The sequence below is a fragment of the Zootoca vivipara genome, chromosome Z (assembly GCF_963506605.1).
Source record: "Zootoca vivipara chromosome Z, rZooViv1.1, whole genome shotgun sequence".
Classification (NCBI taxonomy): Eukaryota; Metazoa; Chordata; class Lepidosauria; order Squamata; family Lacertidae; genus Zootoca; species Zootoca vivipara.
The window spans coordinates 23,853,842-23,875,181 of record NC_083294.1 but is presented as its reverse complement, the minus strand read 5'-3'; the positions used below and the strand labels follow the sequence as shown (position 1 = coordinate 23,875,181).

At 41.5% G+C, this 21,340-nt stretch overlaps 1 protein-coding gene across 2 annotated transcripts in view; it reads right to left on the bottom strand.

Moving 5' to 3' along the window:
* Positions 1 to 607: 607 nt before the first annotated feature.
* AMMECR1 (AMMECR nuclear protein 1) overlaps positions 608 to 21,340 on the bottom strand; it is a 105,512-nt gene continuing 84,779 nt past the window's right edge. Inside the window, exons 4-6 of one of the 2 annotated variants that reach the window (XM_035113674.2) lie at positions 10,330 to 10,420; positions 7,271 to 7,367; positions 608 to 4,445 (exon numbers count right to left, since the gene is read on the bottom strand). In XM_035113674.2, coding sequence (XP_034969565.2) covers positions 4,331 to 4,445; positions 7,271 to 7,367; positions 10,330 to 10,420 — 303 coding nt within the window. In that variant the 3' untranslated portion in view covers positions 608 to 4,330. Of the gene's footprint in view, positions 4,446 to 7,270; positions 7,368 to 10,213; positions 10,421 to 21,340 lie in introns of both variants that reach the window. The other variant, XR_009557029.1, reaches the window with a different exon arrangement.

Here is a 21,340-nt window from a genome sequence, read left to right as displayed (position 1 = left end):
TTTTTTCTGCTTATTTTTTATTGGGTAAATGATTTAAAAGGTAATAACAATAGTGTTAAAACTACTACAATATCTTTCCACAGCCATATCTCACAGACCCACAAATTACCTTCTAGATTTTTTTTTCCTTTTTCCTCATTTTTACCTTTAAGCCATACTTATAAAAATGCCCATTTTATTCAACAGTATCTTCACACTAATAGCAAATAAACATGGAAGGATCTAGTTTAAATGGTAGGAGGTTTGTGGTAATCTGTGATAATATTGTAATCAATAGTCAAGTTACTAAGGAAGGAAAAAAATAGGGGCCTTTAAGCTACTCCAGGCAGCTTTTCTTTTTTTTGCCCATTTGTGTCACCTTGTTGCATTAAAGAACTCATTATGCTGGTGAACCATTAATTCTTGTAACATATAAAACACGAAAATAACTTAGAAACTAGATCCAATCTTTTGAAAAGAATCAACTTTGATATACAAAACAGTCATAAGTTGTTACAAAAGTTATTTTGTTCTCAGTGCATTTGTGTACCAGCAAAGTTACTGGATCCAGAGCAAAAGGAAGGTATTTTATTTATTTATTTTTTTAGTCTTCTTCTGAAACAGTAATAAAAAAAACAAGGAAAAAACCATATCTTTGTATATAAAGAATAATCATTGCTGGTCTTAATAAATGTAACCAGAAACCCTTAAAATCTGAGAGGCACACTTCGGGTTTCTATATTATTTTATTTAAAACACAAAAAGTCACCAGTTTTATTTCATTGGAGGAGTCGCTTAGGCTCCTCGAAACTTAATTCAATTAACATCACTAGCAAAAAATCAGTTAAGAAACTGTACAAAAATAAAAAAAAAGTTAACCCATTTCATCCTGCAGGGACTTTGGAAGGACTGGAAGGCAGGCATATATATATATATATATATATATATATATATATATATATATATATATATATATATATATATATATTAGGAGCAGCATTTAGGCTTGGCTGGAGGATTCTTTGGTTCGATCCAACACGCAAGAGATGTAATCTACTCCAGGCAACAGTTTCAAGAACCCGCACAGTTGAAGACAAGTGAAAAGGTTGAGATACATACGCATCAGGGTGTGTGGTGTGGCCCGGTGCTTCCAGCTGACAATTGTGTTGCGGTTGGTGCAAAGCACCTCCCATCCCACCAGAGCCTGCTGTGGCCCCAGCGGGAAAGTGGCAACGATGCAAGACACATCACTGCACAAGACTCTTCCAGCTACTGGAAGGGTATATGTTGTGTGTGTGCAGCTCAGGGACGCAACTACTTCAGCACAACCGGAGAGACTTGTTCTGGAACTGCCTCATACACACGGGTGCAGGAAGCAAACTTTTAAAGCTAGAACGAAAGCGCCTTTTGGAATGAAATAAGGCAAAAGTAACTGATCAATGCTTGCCCAAAGCTCAGTGATCAATATTGACAGGAAGGTGAGAAATCTGTCTGGGATTTTCAAAATCAACACGAAATGCTCCAATTTTAATTTGCATATTTAGGAACAAACCACAAGGCATATTTCAAGCCTTGTTTTTTCATTGATTTGTTTTCAGCGAACAAAGCTACTATGTTCCTGTGAAGTACACCATGTTTGGTACAAATAAACCTACAATTACATAAGAAACATAATCCTTTGTGTCGTTGGCACTTCCATGCTCAAGAGGTAAGTGCCAGGAAAAAATTGTCAGCAAGAAACGGATTCATCTATATGTAAAAACAGAACATTTGCTGAAGCTTCTGTCTCACAACATGCCAAGCAAGAACTCTTCTTAAATGAACATATGCAAGATAGGCTCAGAAGGGTCTGGAGGTTTTTCATGGTTGTTGTTTTTTAAAGCACACCTTTCCAGTTTGTATAACCCTTTGAACTAGTTTTAATTTCCTCAGCAACAGCTATTGAAACATAGACAAATATGCATTGTGCATTACACTGTGTACAAAAAAAGAGACAAAATGATCCTTTTTCCTCCCCCAAGCCATGGTGGGAAGTATTGCTGACCTCGTCCTTCAAACCCTGCAGGATATTTTATTTAAATCAGTATTTCATTATTACACTGGTAAGAAATTCTGTATAACATCTGCATATATTGAGGATTTTTTTTCTAAAAAAATCTGATATGATTTCCGAGTCCGCATGACCAGTCACGTGACCTGCTCAAGGTTGATTAGCACCTTTAAATACACATATTTATATATATATATAATAGATCTTTTTAAAAAACTTCTAACAATGAGCTCACCCAGAAGCATGAGCTGTAATGAGATAATAGAGGAAAGATGGGATTGGGTGGCCATGGCTGATTTTTCAAATGTTTTGCAGCAGATAATATTTTTTTCAGCTTGTGCTCAAGTTTCCCTTTAAAGGGCAAGAATGAAAAAGTTGCATTCAGAAAGCCACTTGTTGATACCTGTTGTTTCAAGGTGAATCTGCTTTCCAACACCCAAATGGAAAGGGTCCCCACATAACTTCAACAGAAGCAATGGCCAGTTCTTTTCCTGACCTGCAATGTCTGCCAGACATCTGTTGGCTACTTGTGTTTTCAGGCCTTCTGTTCACTTAAAATTAAGGCATTAAAACAGAAAGTTAATATTTGGACATCAAATGCTGTGGATGAAGGAAATGACAGCATTCATTGTGAGAACTTTCTCTGCTAACTTCCCTGTTAATGTGAGAGCCACCCTCTGCTTGCCTCTCTGTATGTATGAGAATTAAGAGTACATTTGAGAATTCTTAACCAGCTGCTTGACATTTAATAGTGTTTGGTTTTGCCACACTCATCTATTCTCCTATAGGTATGCATATGAACACATCTAGTGAATGAAATATGCTGGGATTTCTGTGAAAATGTATATGGTTCATCCAAAATTTATTATTTTATTCATTAAATTTATATATCACTCTTCATCTGAAGATCACAGGGCTGTTTAGCAAAGAGCCTATCCCCTTGAATATACAACTTCATCACTGTCCACAAGAGTTCTGTCAGTACATTAAATAAGGTGAGTCCCAAACTACTAACAGCTTCCAACTTCACGAATGCCTTTTCCCTGTCTCTCTTCCTCATTGCTAGAGTCTGATGAAGACAATAACTCTTTCAGCCCCTTTCACGTAGGACAGAAAGACAGTCATTGCCACAGGACTGATCCCTCCGGCTCAGAACCATTCAGACGACACATTAAATCCAAACACATTTTTCATATCCACCACCATGACTACTTAAAACAGTAATTGTGTTTGGTTGATTGTAACAAACTCCAGGCAACTGGAATATGATGGGAAGAGAGAGAAGAAAACCGATTTCTGCTCTCGAACTAATTTCATTCCTCGCCAACTCTCAATAAAGGAGTTCAATATAGCCATCTTTTCTCCAGTTTCTCCCTATGCCTCCCCTATTATTTTGATTAAACCTTGCATCCTTGTCAAAGGCACTAATACCTAAATCCATTGACTTCCTAATACGACAGCTGCTACATGCCAACTGCTTCAGCACAAAAGCAGCTTCTATCACTGAAGTCTTAGAATGGCATTGGTGCAAACAGTCACTCATGCACAAGCCACCTTGCTATACATGGGGCCTTTTACTCCCATGAGTAAAAAGGTGGCACACCCCCTTCCTAGATGTGCAGCAATTAGAATGGCAAACGCATTGGCCAATGCAGCTTTGCAATAAAATTCTTCCTATGATCATTGTACACCACGCTAAAAACCATAGCTGCCTTCTATTCATAATCAAGCAATTCATCTTAAAATCTGCCTCTCCTAGGATTATCAGAAGGATCTGAGGCTCACATATTTACTTACACGAAATAAAAACAAGTTTATAGGAACGTTGAGGATTGTACGGCTAGTCCTACTCAGGCCTCCTTCATAGTCTAGGCTTCTGACCTAGATCTTGTATGTTTTGTTTTTATGAGCAGCTAATCATGCTTGTATTTTCTAATCCAAGCCCTTTAAGCATTATACTCTTTCCTTCCATCCACAGTCTTACAGAGAAACTTGACTGATATAATTCAATGTTAATGAAGTTAGAATTTTAAGGTTTTATATCAAAAGAATCCCAAAAGGTCTATATACTAGCCAAAGTAAGAATTTTTTAAAAAGAGAGTGAAGGGGCTCTTTGTAATGATGCAGCGTTTCCATCCGTTGCCATGATGAACTTAACCTGCTGTGGAGAAGCGCCATCATGGCAACGGAAACTATCATCATAAAATGGTACAGTAATAGAGATAGCTAGACCAAGAGGGGGTGGGGTCTCCTGGGAAGAGGTCTGCAGAGAAGTCCAGGGACTGGTCATGCGGCTCAGTGTCAGGAATAATGGTTGTATGGTGGGAGGGGGTGCCCAATGCCATTCTGGAAGTGATGATGCTGACGGTGAGCAAGGTATTCTGTATAGCTCATGGTCATCTTCTCACTGCGGTACCTATAGGGGCCGAAGAGGGAGAAAAACAGAGACAGAAGGGTTTAAAGAAAAGGAGGAAACATTAAGGATTTCCCAAAGCAACATACCAGGAAACTCACAAAAGATTCAGTGAGTAATACAATGCACACACATTGCAGTCTGCATATAGAGGCCAGACACATATATGTCCGCACACAGGTTCCTGCCCCCCATTTATGATCCATTATCCACCAATGATCTAGGAGCATGGATTTTATGAGTAATAACCTAAATAGGGTAAGTCTTGGAAGGGACAAGGCCATTATTAATTAATTGGAAGAGTATACCAATGTTGATTCCTACAACTAGTCATTAGGGCTGGAGAATGCTAGCTAGAACCAGCTTGTGGAATGCCCTCCCCTCTCTCTTATGACCTAGACTAAAAACAAACAAACAAACAAACAAACAAACATTTTCCCCCTTTTAAAAAACTGGCTTCCTGTATATTTTTTATCTGTATTTTATTAATGAAATCCATCACCTCCATGACCCACTGGCTAAGGAGAAGGCAATTAGTCAGAAGAGACCTGCAATTAGTCAGAAGAGACCTGCTTTCAGCCACAGTCAGATTTGGCACAGGGAAGAACTCATCAGAGTCCAAGCTTCTTAATCAAGCACACACCAACATGTCAATTCACCAAGCAGCTCTTGGGCTAGCATTCTTTGTTTACCCTTTCCTTGCCAAATTCAATCAGCCCTGGGCAGCATTACCATTGTTCAGGATGATGGGACTTGTAGTCCAGCAATATCTGGATGATACTATGCTGGCTACTCGCACCTTAAGGTTTGGCGTCTAGCCCAATGCCTTGAATGTGCATCAGAGGCAGTGAAGGGCAGCAAAAGAATCAACAGAAAGCACACACACAGGACCTGTTTTATGTACTGCTATGATTTTAAAAGTGCAACTGTTGATATATCAGAATAAAATGAATTGCCGAAGAAGAATAAGTTGTGAGGGTAAATGCGAGGGGAAGTAAGACCCAGGAGGACAAAAGCATTGTAAATTAAACCAGAAGTTCTACTAAGGATGCATGTGCATATTGCTGTGGCTGCCAAAACAGGATCTGGCCCATGATCAGCAACACACACTTATCTGGAATAGTTCTAGAATTGCTTTTAAAGGTAGTTTGATCTTTAGTTACACAAACAGAATGGATCGGCAAACATTTAGCCATTAAAGAGAAAAAAAGGCAGAATCGTTCTGCTGTGTTTAAAGTTTCCCTTAAAAGCTAAACTGGCTTGAAACTGAAGCTGCTGCAATCTGGGTCTAATTAAGTCCACCCATTCGGCAATGTGTACAGGACCGGGGAAGTAGTGCCTAGTTAAAAGGACCATACCTCTCCATCAAATTTACAAATATCAGGGACATGGCACCTGTGGCCACCCAGATGTTTGACTCTCAACTCTCCTGAGCCTGAGTTAGAATGAGGCATGGTGGAATATCAGCTGCAGCCAGTTCTGGATCGTCACAGGCTCTTGCATAGATCATAAGCTGTAAGCTGACCCAAGTGCCAATACAGAGCTATGAGGGAAGCTGCTCTGCAAGAAATTGCTAAAACTAAGAGCCCAGAACAATGGCCAAGTCCAATGATAGCTTTCAAGGGCTCAAAACTGATCCTAGATCTGTTCAGCACAAAAGCTGAACACAGTGACACAGTGCGCTGATCTGAGGGCCAAAGCTTTTGATGTTAAATGCATGAACTTATTCAATGTGCCTACTTTTAATCACTGTATTTGTCTATTTTTAATCATCAGTCCTTTTAGTAATTGTATACTGTTTTGTGGTGTTTTACATTTTATGGTATACTAGTGTATTGCAGCCCGTTCAATAACGGGCTCTAGAAAATTCTGGGGTTCGGAGAAGCGCTTGTGCAGCGCTTCTCCGAACCCTGGGACCCGTCCTTGCTGTCGGCGGCAGGGGGACAGGAACGGAGGAGCGCTTTCTCCTCCTTCCTTCCTCTCCCCCAGCCGCCGACAGGAAGGACGCGTGCACTCTCTCCCCCCCCCCTCCTCCAACCGCCGCTCCTCTCACGGGCCAGGGAGGGTTGTGAGGAGGCCTTCGCCGGCCTCCACCCTCGCTTCCCTGACGTGCCCTGCAGTGAGGCAGTGTCCGGCGGGAGCGGCGGTTGGAGGAGGCAGAGGGGGGGGGAGAGTGCGCGTGCGCAGTCTCTGCTGTCCAATCCCTGTATCCCTGGGGCACATGCGCAGTACCCCAGGGACACACGGGACAGCTTGGACGCAGGGACAACTTGGACATTATTATATAGGATGCTGCTGTGCACTTCCATGTTGTATTGCATGAAATGGTGGTATACAAATACTTTCCTAAACAAACAAACAAACAAACAAACAAACATTTCCCAGTTAACAAAAGCAGCTGGGGATTTTCAGCAGGGGTGCAGCACAGGGAGAAAGGGTTAAGCCCCCTCTGCCCATAGCCTCAATCCTGCAACTAATACAGTCATACATTTAATGTCACATTTGCTTTGGACTAAGAGCCTGAAAGCAACTGCCTCAGCCTCTAAATGAAGAGCTTCAGGACTGCTGCTCTCTCATTCTCCAATCTGTTCATCATCATAATCAATTCCTCTTTGCAAAGCTCTAATACCCTAATATGCCCAGACTCCTAGAATCCATTAGATCCAGATGCAGAAGAAAGGGGAGAATATTCTATTAAGGGTCATTATTAGATCTTTGCTGCCATTATCAGGAGAGATGCTGCAGGAAACAGCTCACTTTTTGCCAATAATAAAACCGGCATGCCCATGAAATGCAGATTGTAAGCATAGAGAAAAATGGACTCCTACCTGGTCAGTTTTATTGTTTTCCTGAAATCATTTGTAATTGGAGCCTTGTAGCCTCCTTTTCTCAGTAAGGAATCTATGGTCTGAATATGGTCCCATCCTGTTAAGAATCATCAGGGGAGGAAAATACTATTAGAACACAGAAACCAAAAGCCAAATTGCAAGGCATAACTAGTGAAGACACTGTGTAGACCCCAAGGCCAGGTCGAACCATGCAGCATGCAAACTCTCTCTCCTAGAAAAATGCCCTTGCAAGAAGAAATCTGACCTATTTCTTCCTGTGAAGAAGGTTGGGCAGTCAGAAGGCACACACAGTTCTGCTTTCTAGAGCTCATTTTTTAAAAAAACATTTGATACTTTTAGTTTGTATAATGACTTGTGATGTTTTATATGGAAGAGCAGCTTCATATAACTGTTATAAATATATAAAAAATTCCTTCCAGTAGTACCTTAGAGACCAACTAAGTTTGTCATAGGTATGAGCTTATGCATGCACACGAAAGCTCATACCTATGACAAACTTAGTTGGTCTCTAAGGTGCTACTGGAAGGAATGTTTTTTATTTTTTGTTTCGACTACATCAGGCCAACATGGCTACCTACCTGTAACTTGTTTTAAATATGTATGTAATAAGCAAACAAGAAATTTGCTGCCATGTTGGCACTAAAAAACTACATGAAGTCATTTGGAATTGAAGTTTCTAATGGTAATACTGTATGTTGGTTAAATCTTGGCCCCACAAGAGACACACACACTCTCAAACTGCAGCATCAAAACAGGGCAAGGCTAGGGAACCCTCTGAGATGTTGTTGCGATTCCAACTCCCATCAGCCGCAGCCAGCCTGGCCAAATGGTGAGAGGATGATGGGAGCTATAGTCCAACAGCTATCTGGAGGTCCCCTGGAGCTCCACCCACAAGCTAGAGTGCTGGACTACATGAAGACCCAGGTTCACAACCTCAGCCAATTCTGAAGTTTATTGGGTGATCCTAAGTTACTGTCTACCCTTCTGAGACAGAGTTTTTGCTGACGATAAATAGAGGGAGGGGACTATGCGTATCACCCTGAGATCCCTGGAGGAAGAACAGGTTAAACATTTTGTTAAAAAAAAATCAAAATCAAAATCAGAACTATGTTCCTATTTCATGCTTATATTACATGTGGGCAACTGATAATAACCATGGCTTCGAAGTAGCCTACTTCATAGTTCCTTAAGATGAACCCTATGTTACATCTCAGTACAAAATGGTGATCAGCAAATGCACAACTTACATTTTATCAAAGATGCTGTGTCATAGCAATGCACAAAATAACAATGTTATTTAACGAAGAACAATCTAACCACGTACAACTGTTGATCAACCTTTGCCCATTTTAATGGTGACTGTGGTACTTGGTGGACTGTGCCAACCATCACTGTGTTTCAGAGAACATTCCCACTCTCCCACCCCCTGCCCTTGGTTTCCTTTGCTTTGTAAATCTAGAGAGCCTGTTATCTCCAGAGACCTTTACAGCTTCTTAGAAGATACAGGTGTATAAAGATGCAGGATGAACAATTATCCCAAGCATTTCAATGCAGGTTTTTTGTTTTTTTGTTTTGAAAAAATGATCTCTTCCCAGTCCACACAAGTGATTATACCTAACTAAAGGTCTACTCACAAGTCAAGCCACTGAAATTAAAGGGTTTAAGTTAGCCTCATTCATTCATTTCAATGGGTCAGGTCTGAGTATGACTAACATAGGACACAACCCAATGAGATGCCTTTAAAAACTCGAAACTCGTGTAGAGAGATGCAGAAAATGTGCAACCAATGCAATAAAGGTAATAATGCTGAGAAAACCTTTGGCAAGTATACATTAGCTGCTTTATTTCATATAATGACAAAGTTCACCAAACTTTCCCAAACTATTAAGTTGACAGCTCAGTGCCTTTGCTATAGCATGGCATGGGACAGGGCTGCTGACAGGCTGCTTCAGACTGTGGACTTAGATGGGAGTCCTAACTAGTGCATGGTTTTCATTGTGATAAGAAGAGGGCCAGAGTCATATACAAGCGCAGTCCTACTTATAGCCCAAAATCAAACCAATTTTTACTCTTAACTTTTGCTGCAAACCATGTTGGGTTTTTAGCCAAAGAGGTGCCAAGGGACAGAGCATCACCCGCTCTATGTTGATAGGTGATCCTGGCCAATGGCAGCTTTCAATTTAATACAGGAATTTGAGGCTCTGTGTCACATAGTCTTTTTGTATCACAATGTGGTTTCTTGTATCATTGACTCATGGCCTTATGCCTACTCCCCACATCCTGTGACAGCAACACCCAAGCCTGTATGTAACCCGCTATGCACTTGACAGGTTGAAGCCACTCAATTCTGGCACTCTGACTTGCATTTTTCCAATAATGTTCACTCACACATCGTATTTTTAGAAGCGCATTTCAAAAACCATAACGTACGAAACATCTCAAAGAAAAATGGAGGCAGGAGTCTCCTCCAAACAGCAGCAAGTCGAAGTACATGCAGATGAAGTACCAACAATGACTGCCAGACAAGAGGAACATTATAGCAATTATGAATAACTGTCTCATCACTTTCCCCATAAAATAGTTTCCCCATGCTGCTGCTGATAGCCCCGTGCACCAAAGAACAGCTTTTTGTCACAGAGACCCTGTGGACTTTGCTCTACGTTTCCTATTTGGTATGCAACTGATCTTGATACTCAGCTACCTTACTTTAGCACATTGCTAGCTTGCTGCAATGTATGGAAGGATTCCCAATAAAGGGACTTAGGGTTGTATGCAAGTAAGTTATAGGCCCACTGAAATCAATTGATGTGGCTAACTGGTCTATTTGTTTCAGTGGGTCTACTCTGAGTGTGACTTAGTTGGACACAATCCTTTATTTTCTATTGATACATAAGTGGCATTTAAAGAAGAGTCATCCCTTACAATTAAAAGTATCGCTCCATCATCTGACATCAGCGCAAGGTCAAATATTGCATTTTAAGTTCCTAGGTATGTTTAAATTCTTCACCAGAGCATATGAGATAAAGTGCAACAATGACCTTGCTCCTTTGCAACCTCCGGTAAGTAGGTGGCGGTGCGTTTTGATCCTTTTTCATTGATGAATTCTATTCTAATACCATGTACACCCACCTGAAAGAAATGGACAACATTATTAAGACATTTTAAAAAAGAAAAATGAAAATAGATAGTTAGAAACATAAATCTCAAAGAGTCAATTCTGCACTTTTAAAAAAAGGTCACCCCAAGTCTTGACCTTGTTTGCTCTTCCAGGGTATTTTTTTAAAGACACATTTAGCCTCTCTTGAATGAGAAGCATATCCTTCACTTAGGATGCTATGGAATATGAATGACTCCATCAGCATCTCCTACTGAAGCCAGAAGTTTCGTCCTACTGTCTCCTATGTGAGCACATCTGCTCCCACTCAATTGTCAAAAGTGATGGAGTGTTCTTGCTATACTCAACATAGGATACATCTGCTGAAATGACTGTCCATGTCCAGGTGAAGCAGTTATTTTATATTATAGCAGAGACTTACCAAAATCAATAGGACTAACTCCATTTTAACAAATGGCCAACCAGCTTAGTGAAGTTCAACGGATCAAATAGCTGAATAATTAAAGGCTCTGAAAGGTGCCCTCTGAGTCCTTTTCATGGCAAAGCATCTCACTTATTCAAAGTGGCTTGAGAGATATCTAAATGCTTACGCAATCATAAGCCCCCAAACAGAAAACTATAGAACTGATACAAGCTAAGACTTCGATGGGGTGACACAAGAGACTTGCAATATTTTTTTACAGCTGCTTCAGAGAAGATAAGCGTAAAAGTCGATCCCACAGTCTCAAGAAAGTCACACTGAACCCTGTTATATAATTATTTGTATTCCCTTGTTTAGAGTAGTCTTCATGTGGAAGTAATAGTTATGTCAAACTGAGATTACTGGGTGTAATTGGCTGGGCGTCAAAAGCCGTATTTTCATAAAAATTACACACAACAGAAGTCTTCCCCATGCCTGCTTAGACCTGTGCACTGGAATACTGAGGCTCAAGGAGGCCTACACAGTTAGCAGAGTCAGATATTTTTCAGAATGCAATACAAAACCGCTATTATTCTCACTTTCACATCCTCATGGGAGAAGTAGCATTTGTGTTCATAACCCTTGAGAACTCTAACTTATAGTACACTAATATACACTGAACTTCCCAATACAAATTCATTTAAGAATAAGAAAAGACTAGTGCAAATGACTTACAGCACCTCTGGGAAACTTGCCATGGAGAGGCAAAAGACAGGCAGGCTAACCAACCAGGTTTAACAGGAGAGTCAGGTGTGACGATGCAAACTAACTAATTCCAAGACTGATGAAGGATTCAATTTAAAACTGATTTATGATCCAGTTTATTAGATACCTAATCAGAACTTCACAGGAGGAGCTAGTCATCAATGGGATCTCCACAGTTTCCCCATTATATATTCACAGCCCCTAGGAAAAAATAATCATACCAACCCATCCAAGGATACAATTGTGCTAAAGACATGCCACTGTGCTTGGATACCTTAGCTTGCCTGGAAAGGTAGAAGAGTCCAAGAGCTGACACTTGGATGGTTGAAGAGGAGTAGAAGAAACCACTTGGGATGCAGATGGATGTTGCAGATCTTCACATACACTCCCTGCCTGACAAACCTACATCCATTTCCTCCCAGGTGGTTACAAATACCATGTTTGTTGAGGCTGATGGGAGCTTGAGTCGAGCAACACCTGGAGGGTCGTAGGTTCCCATTCCCTGACCAAGAACTAAAGTTATGGTTTAGCATTATGTCAAAACATGACCTGTGAGTCCTTTCAGCTTTCTAAGTCTTGTGGGACCAAGACTACTTATTCCTTCCTGTTTACTAAAATAATCATGAAAGCCTGGGTTCTGGGTGCCTTCTGAGATGGGGAGGTTGGCTACCAGGGGCAGAATTTGTTGGTTGTGGCATCTTAGCTATGGAATCCTCCCTTTCACTTAGTGCCAAATTGGGCATATTTTAGATGCCAGGTTAAATTGTTTGCACTCCCATGTTTTTAATGGTTTTTAGATTAGCATCTAGCATTTCCTGAAGGGATCACTACTGTGCTATTTAATTGCAGTTGTTAGCAATCCTGAGAATTGTTTTAGTGAAAGGATAAGCATGTTTCAAAAGCAACCTCCTGATCAGATTGAGGTTACTGTGGATTTACTTTATTATATGCCCCAGTTATTTGTAACCAGGGTTGGATAACAGTGCTATACCAATACACAAGATGGAAGGTTGACATAATACAGAGGGGCTGTAATCGAGGATTTTTCTGGAAATCAGTATATAAACACTAATGCCATGTGAAAAATCAAGATGGAAGGCACAGCTAAAGGTGAGCATGAAATAAATAAACATCTCCTGCTCACAAATATGGATTACGATTATGAGCCCTTTCTGAAGTAATATTGGTGGCTTCCATGGAAAGATTTTTGAATGATTTATGCAGTGGTGGCAAATGCATTGGAGACAGTAGGCTAGAATTTCTTTAAGCATTTTTTAAGGGAATGACATGTGGACTGGGAGCCAGTAAGAAGCTAATCTCTTACTTATAGACCTTCCCTAAACAGAAGGGCAAACTGTAAGTCTGCAGGACAATTAGCTAAGCACTACCTACAACAGAAATGGCCCCATGTGAAATGGGAAGATCAGAAGTATCCAGAACCGCAGAATGATTGTGATTTGGAAACACAATCTGTAGCACTGAGGCGCAATGGCTTGGCACTATGTGTGAAACCACCAGATGTTTATACATTTTCCTGTGAAGCTTTCACCACCACTTTCTATCAGACACACATGGAAAATATAGAAATATTTTATCAAACATTGATTGGAACACACACCTGTTGCTCTGGATTCTGTGGAGAACGACCGGGAGAAACCGCTACATTTCAATCACAATTTTCGCATATCATATTCTCGGAGAATGCAGAAGAATTCACCCCCTCTGCTCCCCCCATAGGATAAGAAACAATGGATTTAAGCCATAAAACGCGAGAATAACCGTTTTGAAATATAATAGCATTTCGACTTTGGAATTAGGTGCCTTGGGACACAGTGGAATCTTTTGTCTTGAAGGCTTTCAAAACAAGACAAAAGATAGGAATTGCACAGGACTGGGAACTGATCGACTAAGTTGACAACTGGGTCCAGAGATGATAACCACCACTTTATTGGTAGCCTAACTAAGAATGGGTTCCAGGTATCTAGGCAGACCATCTCATGGAAACTGGCAACAGTATAGGAAAGGACAAGATCCCATCTGCTACTGTCAAGATATTGAGATGTTGTACCAGTTCTGTGCCCAAACTTTGGTTCAGTTCTTAAAACTTCAGTTGAGCAAGAAGCTTAGACTTTTGAAGTAAGATCTGGAATTATGAGAAAGCAGTTTTCTCTCTTTTAGCAAACTGCTAGCAGTTGCAAAATTTATTGCACCTGTGCTATCTGGTACCAGCGTCTCAAGGCCGAAAGTGACCAGTCCATTAATTGGGCAAACATTATTCAACTGTGCTGTCATGAGTTCATCAAAGAGTTTTGGAAAGTTCCAGCTGAGAAGCAGGTTACTATGCTAGAGGGCACGAGACATTTCCTTAACATTACTCCTTTGTCCCCTATCTTGGTTCTGAACTTTCTGACTTAAACCTTGAGCCACACCTCTTTGAGGGGACAATGAGTGTTTGTAATGTATCTAGTTTAGGCAAGGTTTTGTTATTTGTGCGTGTGTTTCCTAAACCCTTTATTCCTATTCAGTAACAAAGTTCATTAGGCATGGTTATTTAGGTAGGGCTTTGGTTCGAAAATCAGTGTCTTGGATCACTTTGGTCACATTCTGCTACTATGCATTTGGCTGACTTTGCCTGAGGCTTCAGGAAGCAGATAGTGGTACTTTTCGCTCTTGCTCCTTGGAATCTTAGGGACATCTGGTATGCAACTTGAGAATCTCCTGACTCAAACTGGGTGAATCAAACAAGTGGGGGCAGCTTACTTCCTTTGAGGGTTGGTTTACCCTGGGGCTGAGCGTAACTTCTGCCTTCAACACAGACAGCCACCGACCTGGACTTTGGATCAGGCTTGAACTATGATCTGGGGGCAGGCAGCATATTGGAATCGAGAGGCCAAATTCCCTTGATTCTCAAACCCTTGACAGCTATCTTTCTATATTGGAATTTAAAGAATGCAAAAGCCAATAAAAACAGCATAACAAATAATGCAAATAGCATAAAACAACTGAGTACAATAAAGATTTGAAAGCAGTGGTAGGGTAAAAGCAGTCTAAATGAAGTCTTGTTCTGATAATGTCCCAGACTATTTCCAAAGCCTGCCAAATGATGGGCAGTCAAGGGACTTGTTATAACTCTCTTGGGATACTACTTCACATCCCGGGTGCCAAAAACAGGGGAAAAAACCTCTCTTTTGTACCCACATCTGATAGCTGAAGTAGATTGGCATTCTAATTTCTAAGGTGCCATGGTCCCAGATCATTTTCTGAGTCTGGAAATAAATTAGCAAACATTCAGCTGGTAAAGGACTTGGCCCTAGACAGTACCCTGGTGATCGTATTTTACAACAATTGAAGTTTCTGAGCCATCTTCAAGGACAATCCCATGTATAATGAATTACAGTAACCCAACCTAAAAACATGATTTGAGTATCAATGACTGAGCCTAGGTCTAACATTTCCAGGAAAGACACTGCTGGCCTACCAGATGGTATTGGTAAAATGTACATCTACACATTGTGATCCAAGACAAGGCAATGGTCGTTCAAATTGGATGATTCGAACGATGGCTTTTGTAGAAAGGAATTAACTTCAACCATCTTAAGTGTTGTTTGGAACTTTGTTCTCCCTGAATGAGGCATTTATCATCTCAGTGACCTACACTCCAAACCTTGTCCTGGCAGATTTAAAAAGACAAGATGAGGACAGGTCAAAAGTATACATGGTGGGTCTCAACTCTTCCATAATCTTGTCCATGTATCAGATTTTAGAAACTGAAAAGTATGTATAGGAAACAGAGTAGGCAGAGTCCTAGAGTCATGGAAACTATTCTGCTATAACTATGGCATCTACATAAGGAGTGGATATTGTTAAGATTTTTTTTTTTGCCACCAACACAGTCACAGAATAGGCTCTTACCTGTGTATGGTCGGATTTGGCCCAAGTCTTTCGTCACTTATGCTCTAGTCATCATCCTTCTCATTTCACTGAACCCACTCCTCAGAAAACCAAGGAGATGGTCCAACTCTACAAGACAGGAGAGGACGTATGGTTGCAATTATGTTGACAGCCTATGTTACTTCCAAATTCTAGAGATCAACCAGGGCATTAATTGGGCAGTTAATCATATTAGCCAGAAAAATCTCAAGGAGACACCAGGAGAACATTGAAATCCATAATTCTCAGGGAGTGGATCATCCTAAAAGGTTCCCCCACCCCTCTAGAAGTTAGAGGCTGCTTCAAATCTAAACCTCATCAGATAATGAGACATCCAGCACAAATGCAGCTGTAACAATGACATCTATTCCCTCCCATTGGATCTGATAAATAATTTTGTTGAGTCTAGTAAAGGTGGGATCAAAGACTCAAATGGACCAACCACCACTACAGCAGTAAGAAGAGATCATTGATCTCTTATCCACAAGGATTTCAAACACGATAAATGAATGCAGAAAATGTAACTAGATTTTTTAAAAAACACCTAATTATGTCCAGCATCTACCATCAATGAGCTACATCAAAAGGAAATTTGACAGGCCCAGATAATGAAACTTCATACAAGAAATTAATTCTCTGAAGTCACTCAATGGGGCAAGCCAGTTCTGATACTGTTTTTCTTTCCGATGACAGCTTTGGAAGAGTTCTACAGGTACGCACAGCTCTTGAGCTTGCTGCAACAGGAATCCAGTTCATAGCAAATACACTGAAAGAAATACAGTAATCACATCTACTCCTATAATTTTCACTAGAAAATCCATCTATCTATCTATCTATCTATCTATCTATCTATCTATCTATCTATCATCTATCTATCCTTTCCTAAAGCAGTATCAAGGATGGAAAAATATTTTGAACCAAACCCTGCCTGAAAGTGGCAGCTTTAAACTCCTGCCCCTGTGAGTATTGCAGAGGAGATTCATAACACAACTGAGAACCTTCAACCAGGTGCCCTCCAGGTGTTTTTGTACTACCAACTCCAATAAGCCCCAGGCAACACAGTTGTAGTTTAAAACTTCTGGAGGGCTTCAACAGAGGAACAACTAAACCTAAAGATTTTGTTATTCCCTTCAATTTGCCTATTCTGCAATTTAGACTTTCTGGGTGAGGCTTAGGAATGACACTGTAATCATCAGCATGACTGCAAGAGGACTATAAAAATCTGAAGAATAACAAGATGAACAAAACAAAAGATGAAGAAATTTATTTATTGTTTAGAACTGGAACAAGCCTAATACCAGACATTATTCACCCAATTCCTGACTACTATAATCCCTCCATCACCATTTGCATGAAATTGGTAACTGCCATATGCCGGCATTCTCTATATATGTGGTGTTTCAGGTTTAGTAAGACCATTGGTTTACAAACCAGGCCATTATTGTGTAGTCTCCTTCCATAACTTCTCTAGCATATGCAGAGAACTTGGGGGAAGCTGTATGCCCTGCACTTCGCTGTGGCTTCCTTCTGCAAAAACTTAGTTGGGGAGGAAGAAAACTCCCCCACTTATCTCCCCCCAATTGTCCATGGTGGAAAGGGGAGGTGGTTATCTGCCCATAATCTGGGCTTTTGCAGAGAATTTTTAACAAAACAACCATTGGAAAGTAGTCCTGCACCCTTTCTCCTTCCTTAAGTTTTCCATGGAAGAAAGGAGGGTAGTTTCACTCAAACAAGCAGGACAGCAATGTGGACAGAGCAAAATTTGCTCTCTATCTTTGGTGAGAATTCTGCCTAGCTCCATCTTGGCCTCTGGCTCTTGTGGCAGAATGTTCTGGCTTTTATGGAGAAAGAGAGACACTTTATCCAGTCTTTTTTTCTTCTTGCATGCAAGTTTGGCATTCTTCTTGGGCACAACTGTGCTACCTTGATCTCAAAAGAGCTTCCTGGCTCTCTCGGTGCCACACTTGCACAAACTGCAATTTACATCCTGCAGTATCTATTCACCAAGAGAATGTTCACAAGATCTTGGAGTCACCAACCCTACAATATACTTTCTTCCCTCCCTCTTCTATTTCTCCTTCCCTCCTACACCTCTACTTTGAAATATTTTTAATCCTCCTGAATTTTTATAAAAAAGAAAACAATCTTCCTTCTCTGCTCTTATTCCTCCAACTACAGTTCTCTGCTCCTAGCTCTAAATTCTGTGTTCTTGGGAGCACATGTGCAATGGTGCTTCACAAAGAATGAGAGAACAAGTACCTGTTTCAAAGGTCTTATAATCTAGAAATCAATCATGAGAGAGACAACAAAACAAGGCTATGTGATTAGTACAATTGCATAAACCTAGGCTTAGTTTACAGGGAAATGTGTCAAATACTTCATGGAAGAGGGATTTTAAAGTGAAAAAAGAGAAGGGGAGAGGGACATTTTGGAGTTAGTTCCAGACAATAGAAGGGAAGTAGGACTCTTTTGTGGGAGCCAGAGGCCTTCAAGCAGCCAAGGTGGTAGAACTGAGTGAGCAAAGGCAGGAATATGTTGGCATATTAAGAGCAAGATAGGGGCAGCTGTGCCAGAGAGAGCTTTAAAGGCCACAGCAAGAAATTTGTGCAGGATCCAGGAGAAGACAAGAATCCAGTAAAGGTATTTAAGGAGAGGCAAAATCAAACCTTGATTTGAATCCAATGAATGTCAGTGCACCGACCAGGATTTGGCCCAGTGTGCACTGATTCTGACTGGATCACTAGATTAACAAATTTAAGTTGCTTCAAGCGATCTGAAGGAAAGGCAGAATGAAAATGTAAACTATCATTCCTTCTCTCTTGTTTCATGTTTCCTTCGCTCCTCTCATATCCCCCCTCAAGGCAGATGTTCCTAGCTCTCATCTGTGACTCCTAAAGCTGTCAGCATATGACAGCTGCCAACCCTGCAAACGGCTTCGACTGGCTGGCTAAACCAGGTTAGGGACTTCCCATGCACATGAATACAGGCTCCTGCAGATTGAGAAGATGGGACCAATGGTCAAGAAGGCAGTTCCTGCATGTGCTGTGGAGGGAAGTGAGGGGCAGATGGGGCTTGTCCACCTGGAAAGATAGCCCTTCTGGGAGAAGGGAAACTCTGGTCCTAAACCTCTGCTGCCCTGTGGGATATCTCCAGGAGAAGAAAAACCTAAGGAGTAAACCCTATACAAATCTGGAGTGGAATCCCTAAGACAGTTGATGGCGGCTTGTATGCCACCTTCCAGCAATAACTACAGCCAAGCTGGTGCCAAATGTACTGCTCTGATTTCTTTTGGACCACATCAGAGAGGCTGAACGCGGGGTCTTGTCATCTAGGCAGCCCAAATACGCTTTATTCTGGGAAGGGTCTAGCTGTGGTCAAGGGATGAAGGTACCAGGAATGTCACTTGAAGTAAGGAAATTTCAAGAACTAGGGTAAGGAGATGAGAACAGTCGTCCTATATGTCTGTTGCTGTGATAAAAGTAGGGCCGTGCCCATTATTGGCATACAGTTCAGATGTTAGGAAACTGCTTTGCATGGAGTAGCTCGAATGTTTTCAGGACCAAGATGTGAGGAAGAAGCAATGTTTGGCCCTGTATATCCAAAGATTTAGCAAACGTAAAAGGGAGTCGTAGGAAGCAATCTAATAACAAGCCAGAGCATTGGTCCATCTGGTTCAGTCCTGTCTATAGAGTAGGATCATGTCTTGCATGGAGGTTATGTTCTTTGGGGTAGCATGTAAAGCCAAAATTGTAAATAGTCAAAACAACTCCTTGGAACCACCCCTGTATGAGCAGTTTTATCTTCCAGAGCTGGCATGAGATGTTGAGAGCCATCAGAGATCTTGCAAGATCTTGTGAAGGCCTCCAGAGACCATGAGAGTTTTCTGGAGCACAGTAAGCAAGGCAGAGCGCAGAAAGAGCTTTTAAGCTCTCTGCCTTCTGTGTGTTTGTGTGATTTGAGTTGGCTGGCTGCCAAGCGCATAAAGTTGAAATTGTGCAAGTTAAATCCACTTAGGTTGAGAGTTGATTATACTGACTGGCAATGGCTCTCCAAATTTTTAGGCAGGAAATATTTGCCAGACCTACTTCAAGATGCCGGGGATCAATTTTTAGACTGTTTGCATGCAAAGCATGTATTCTGCCAGTGAGCTATGGTCCAGAGGCCAGTTGATCGCTTTACTTCTTCTTCCATGTGTCTGTGTCCCTGGGCCAGTCAGACTGCTTTGATGAATAATATGTTTGCATTTGAACCAGCCCTTAGCTACTGGCATTTCTTTTACCCTATGTAATGCATCAGCTCCCCCCCCCCCACTAAGACATTGGCAAAGTTTGTGGGGTAGGAAACCCTTGCTCTGACAGGCAGACAGTAACAACACACCCAGTTTCCTAATAGCAAGAGCTGATGAGCAGGGTGCGTTCCACAAAGCCATGCCAGGGAAGAATGAATGGGGCAAATGAAAATGCCTGCATTTGTACACTGTGGTCCCAAGTGACTCTTTGGCAAGTAGCTGGGAAAACATGCAAATTATACTTGAACAACAGGTGGAACAGCCCCATTTTTTGGGGGGGGGGAAAATACAACATATGAGAGATAAAAGGTAAAGGGACCCCTGACCGAGTTGTGACCGACTCTGGGGTTGTGGCACTCATCTCACGTTACTGGCTGAGGTAGCTGGCGTACAGCTTCCAGGTCATGTGGCCAGCATGACAAAGCCGCTTCTGGTGAACCAGATCAGCACATGGAAATGGCGTTTAGCTTCCCGCTGTAGCGGTACCTATTTATCTACTTGCACTTTGACGTGCTTTCGAATTGCTAGGTTGGCAGGAGCTGGGACCAAGCAACGGGAGCTCACCCCGTCTCGGGGATTCGAGCCGCCAACCTTCTGATCAGCAAGCCCTAGGCTCAGTGGTTTAACCCACAGCACAGCCAATTCACTCATCCTCCACTGAAGAGGTATGTATTTCTCAGGGGGAAATATTAAACTGTCCAGTGGGAGGAGGGGATCCTTTGTCTGCCCGCACCAAAGTGCAGATGCATCCCTGAGTTACATCCTTAGCTTCACTTGCCATAAAAAGCACCACATTCAACCATCTAAGCACCTGAAATTTATAGGTAGTTTCGCACCTGTCAGCTATTTGTTGTATTAGCTCCCACAATATCATTAACAGCATGCCTACAGAAGAAAGGTCTCCTTTCAGGAGGACCTGGAAATAAGCAGTTATGCCAGATGGAAGACCCACATTCTCTCTTCATATTCTTGAAATGACCTCTGGCCATTCACATTGCATAACCGCATCTTCCTTGAAAGAAACATGGATGGTATAAGCTCTCACTGTCAGAGGGGAATAATTCTTTTAGGGTCCCATATTTCAATAAAATTCATTCTCTCTCAGAGGATGCTACCATCTTGCTTAAAACAGGGGGGGGGGAGACACACACCTCAGGTCCGAGAACCAAATGCTGCCCTCCACACTTCCTTGTTCAGCCATTAGGCTACTCCTAATGTCATGCCTCCTTTCTCTGGCCACTTCCTTCACTTCCTCCTCACCTTCCTTGAGAGCCTTGTCTGGCTTAAATGTTTCTTGTTTGCCTGCATGGAAAAGTGTGCAAGTGGGTCCTCTTCTTCCCGTGTTATCAAACATTTGTATGACTGGAATGTAGCCCATTGTACAAAGATAGATGTCACAAACATTGTCCTACCTACTTTGTCTGTGCTGCTGTCCACCACTGGCATGCTGTTTCCAGAAAGTTGCCCATGACATGAGACAATACAACCCTGACTGAAATGGTTTTTCACCACTGCCTACAATGATACAGGGGACCACAGCCTAAAGGATAC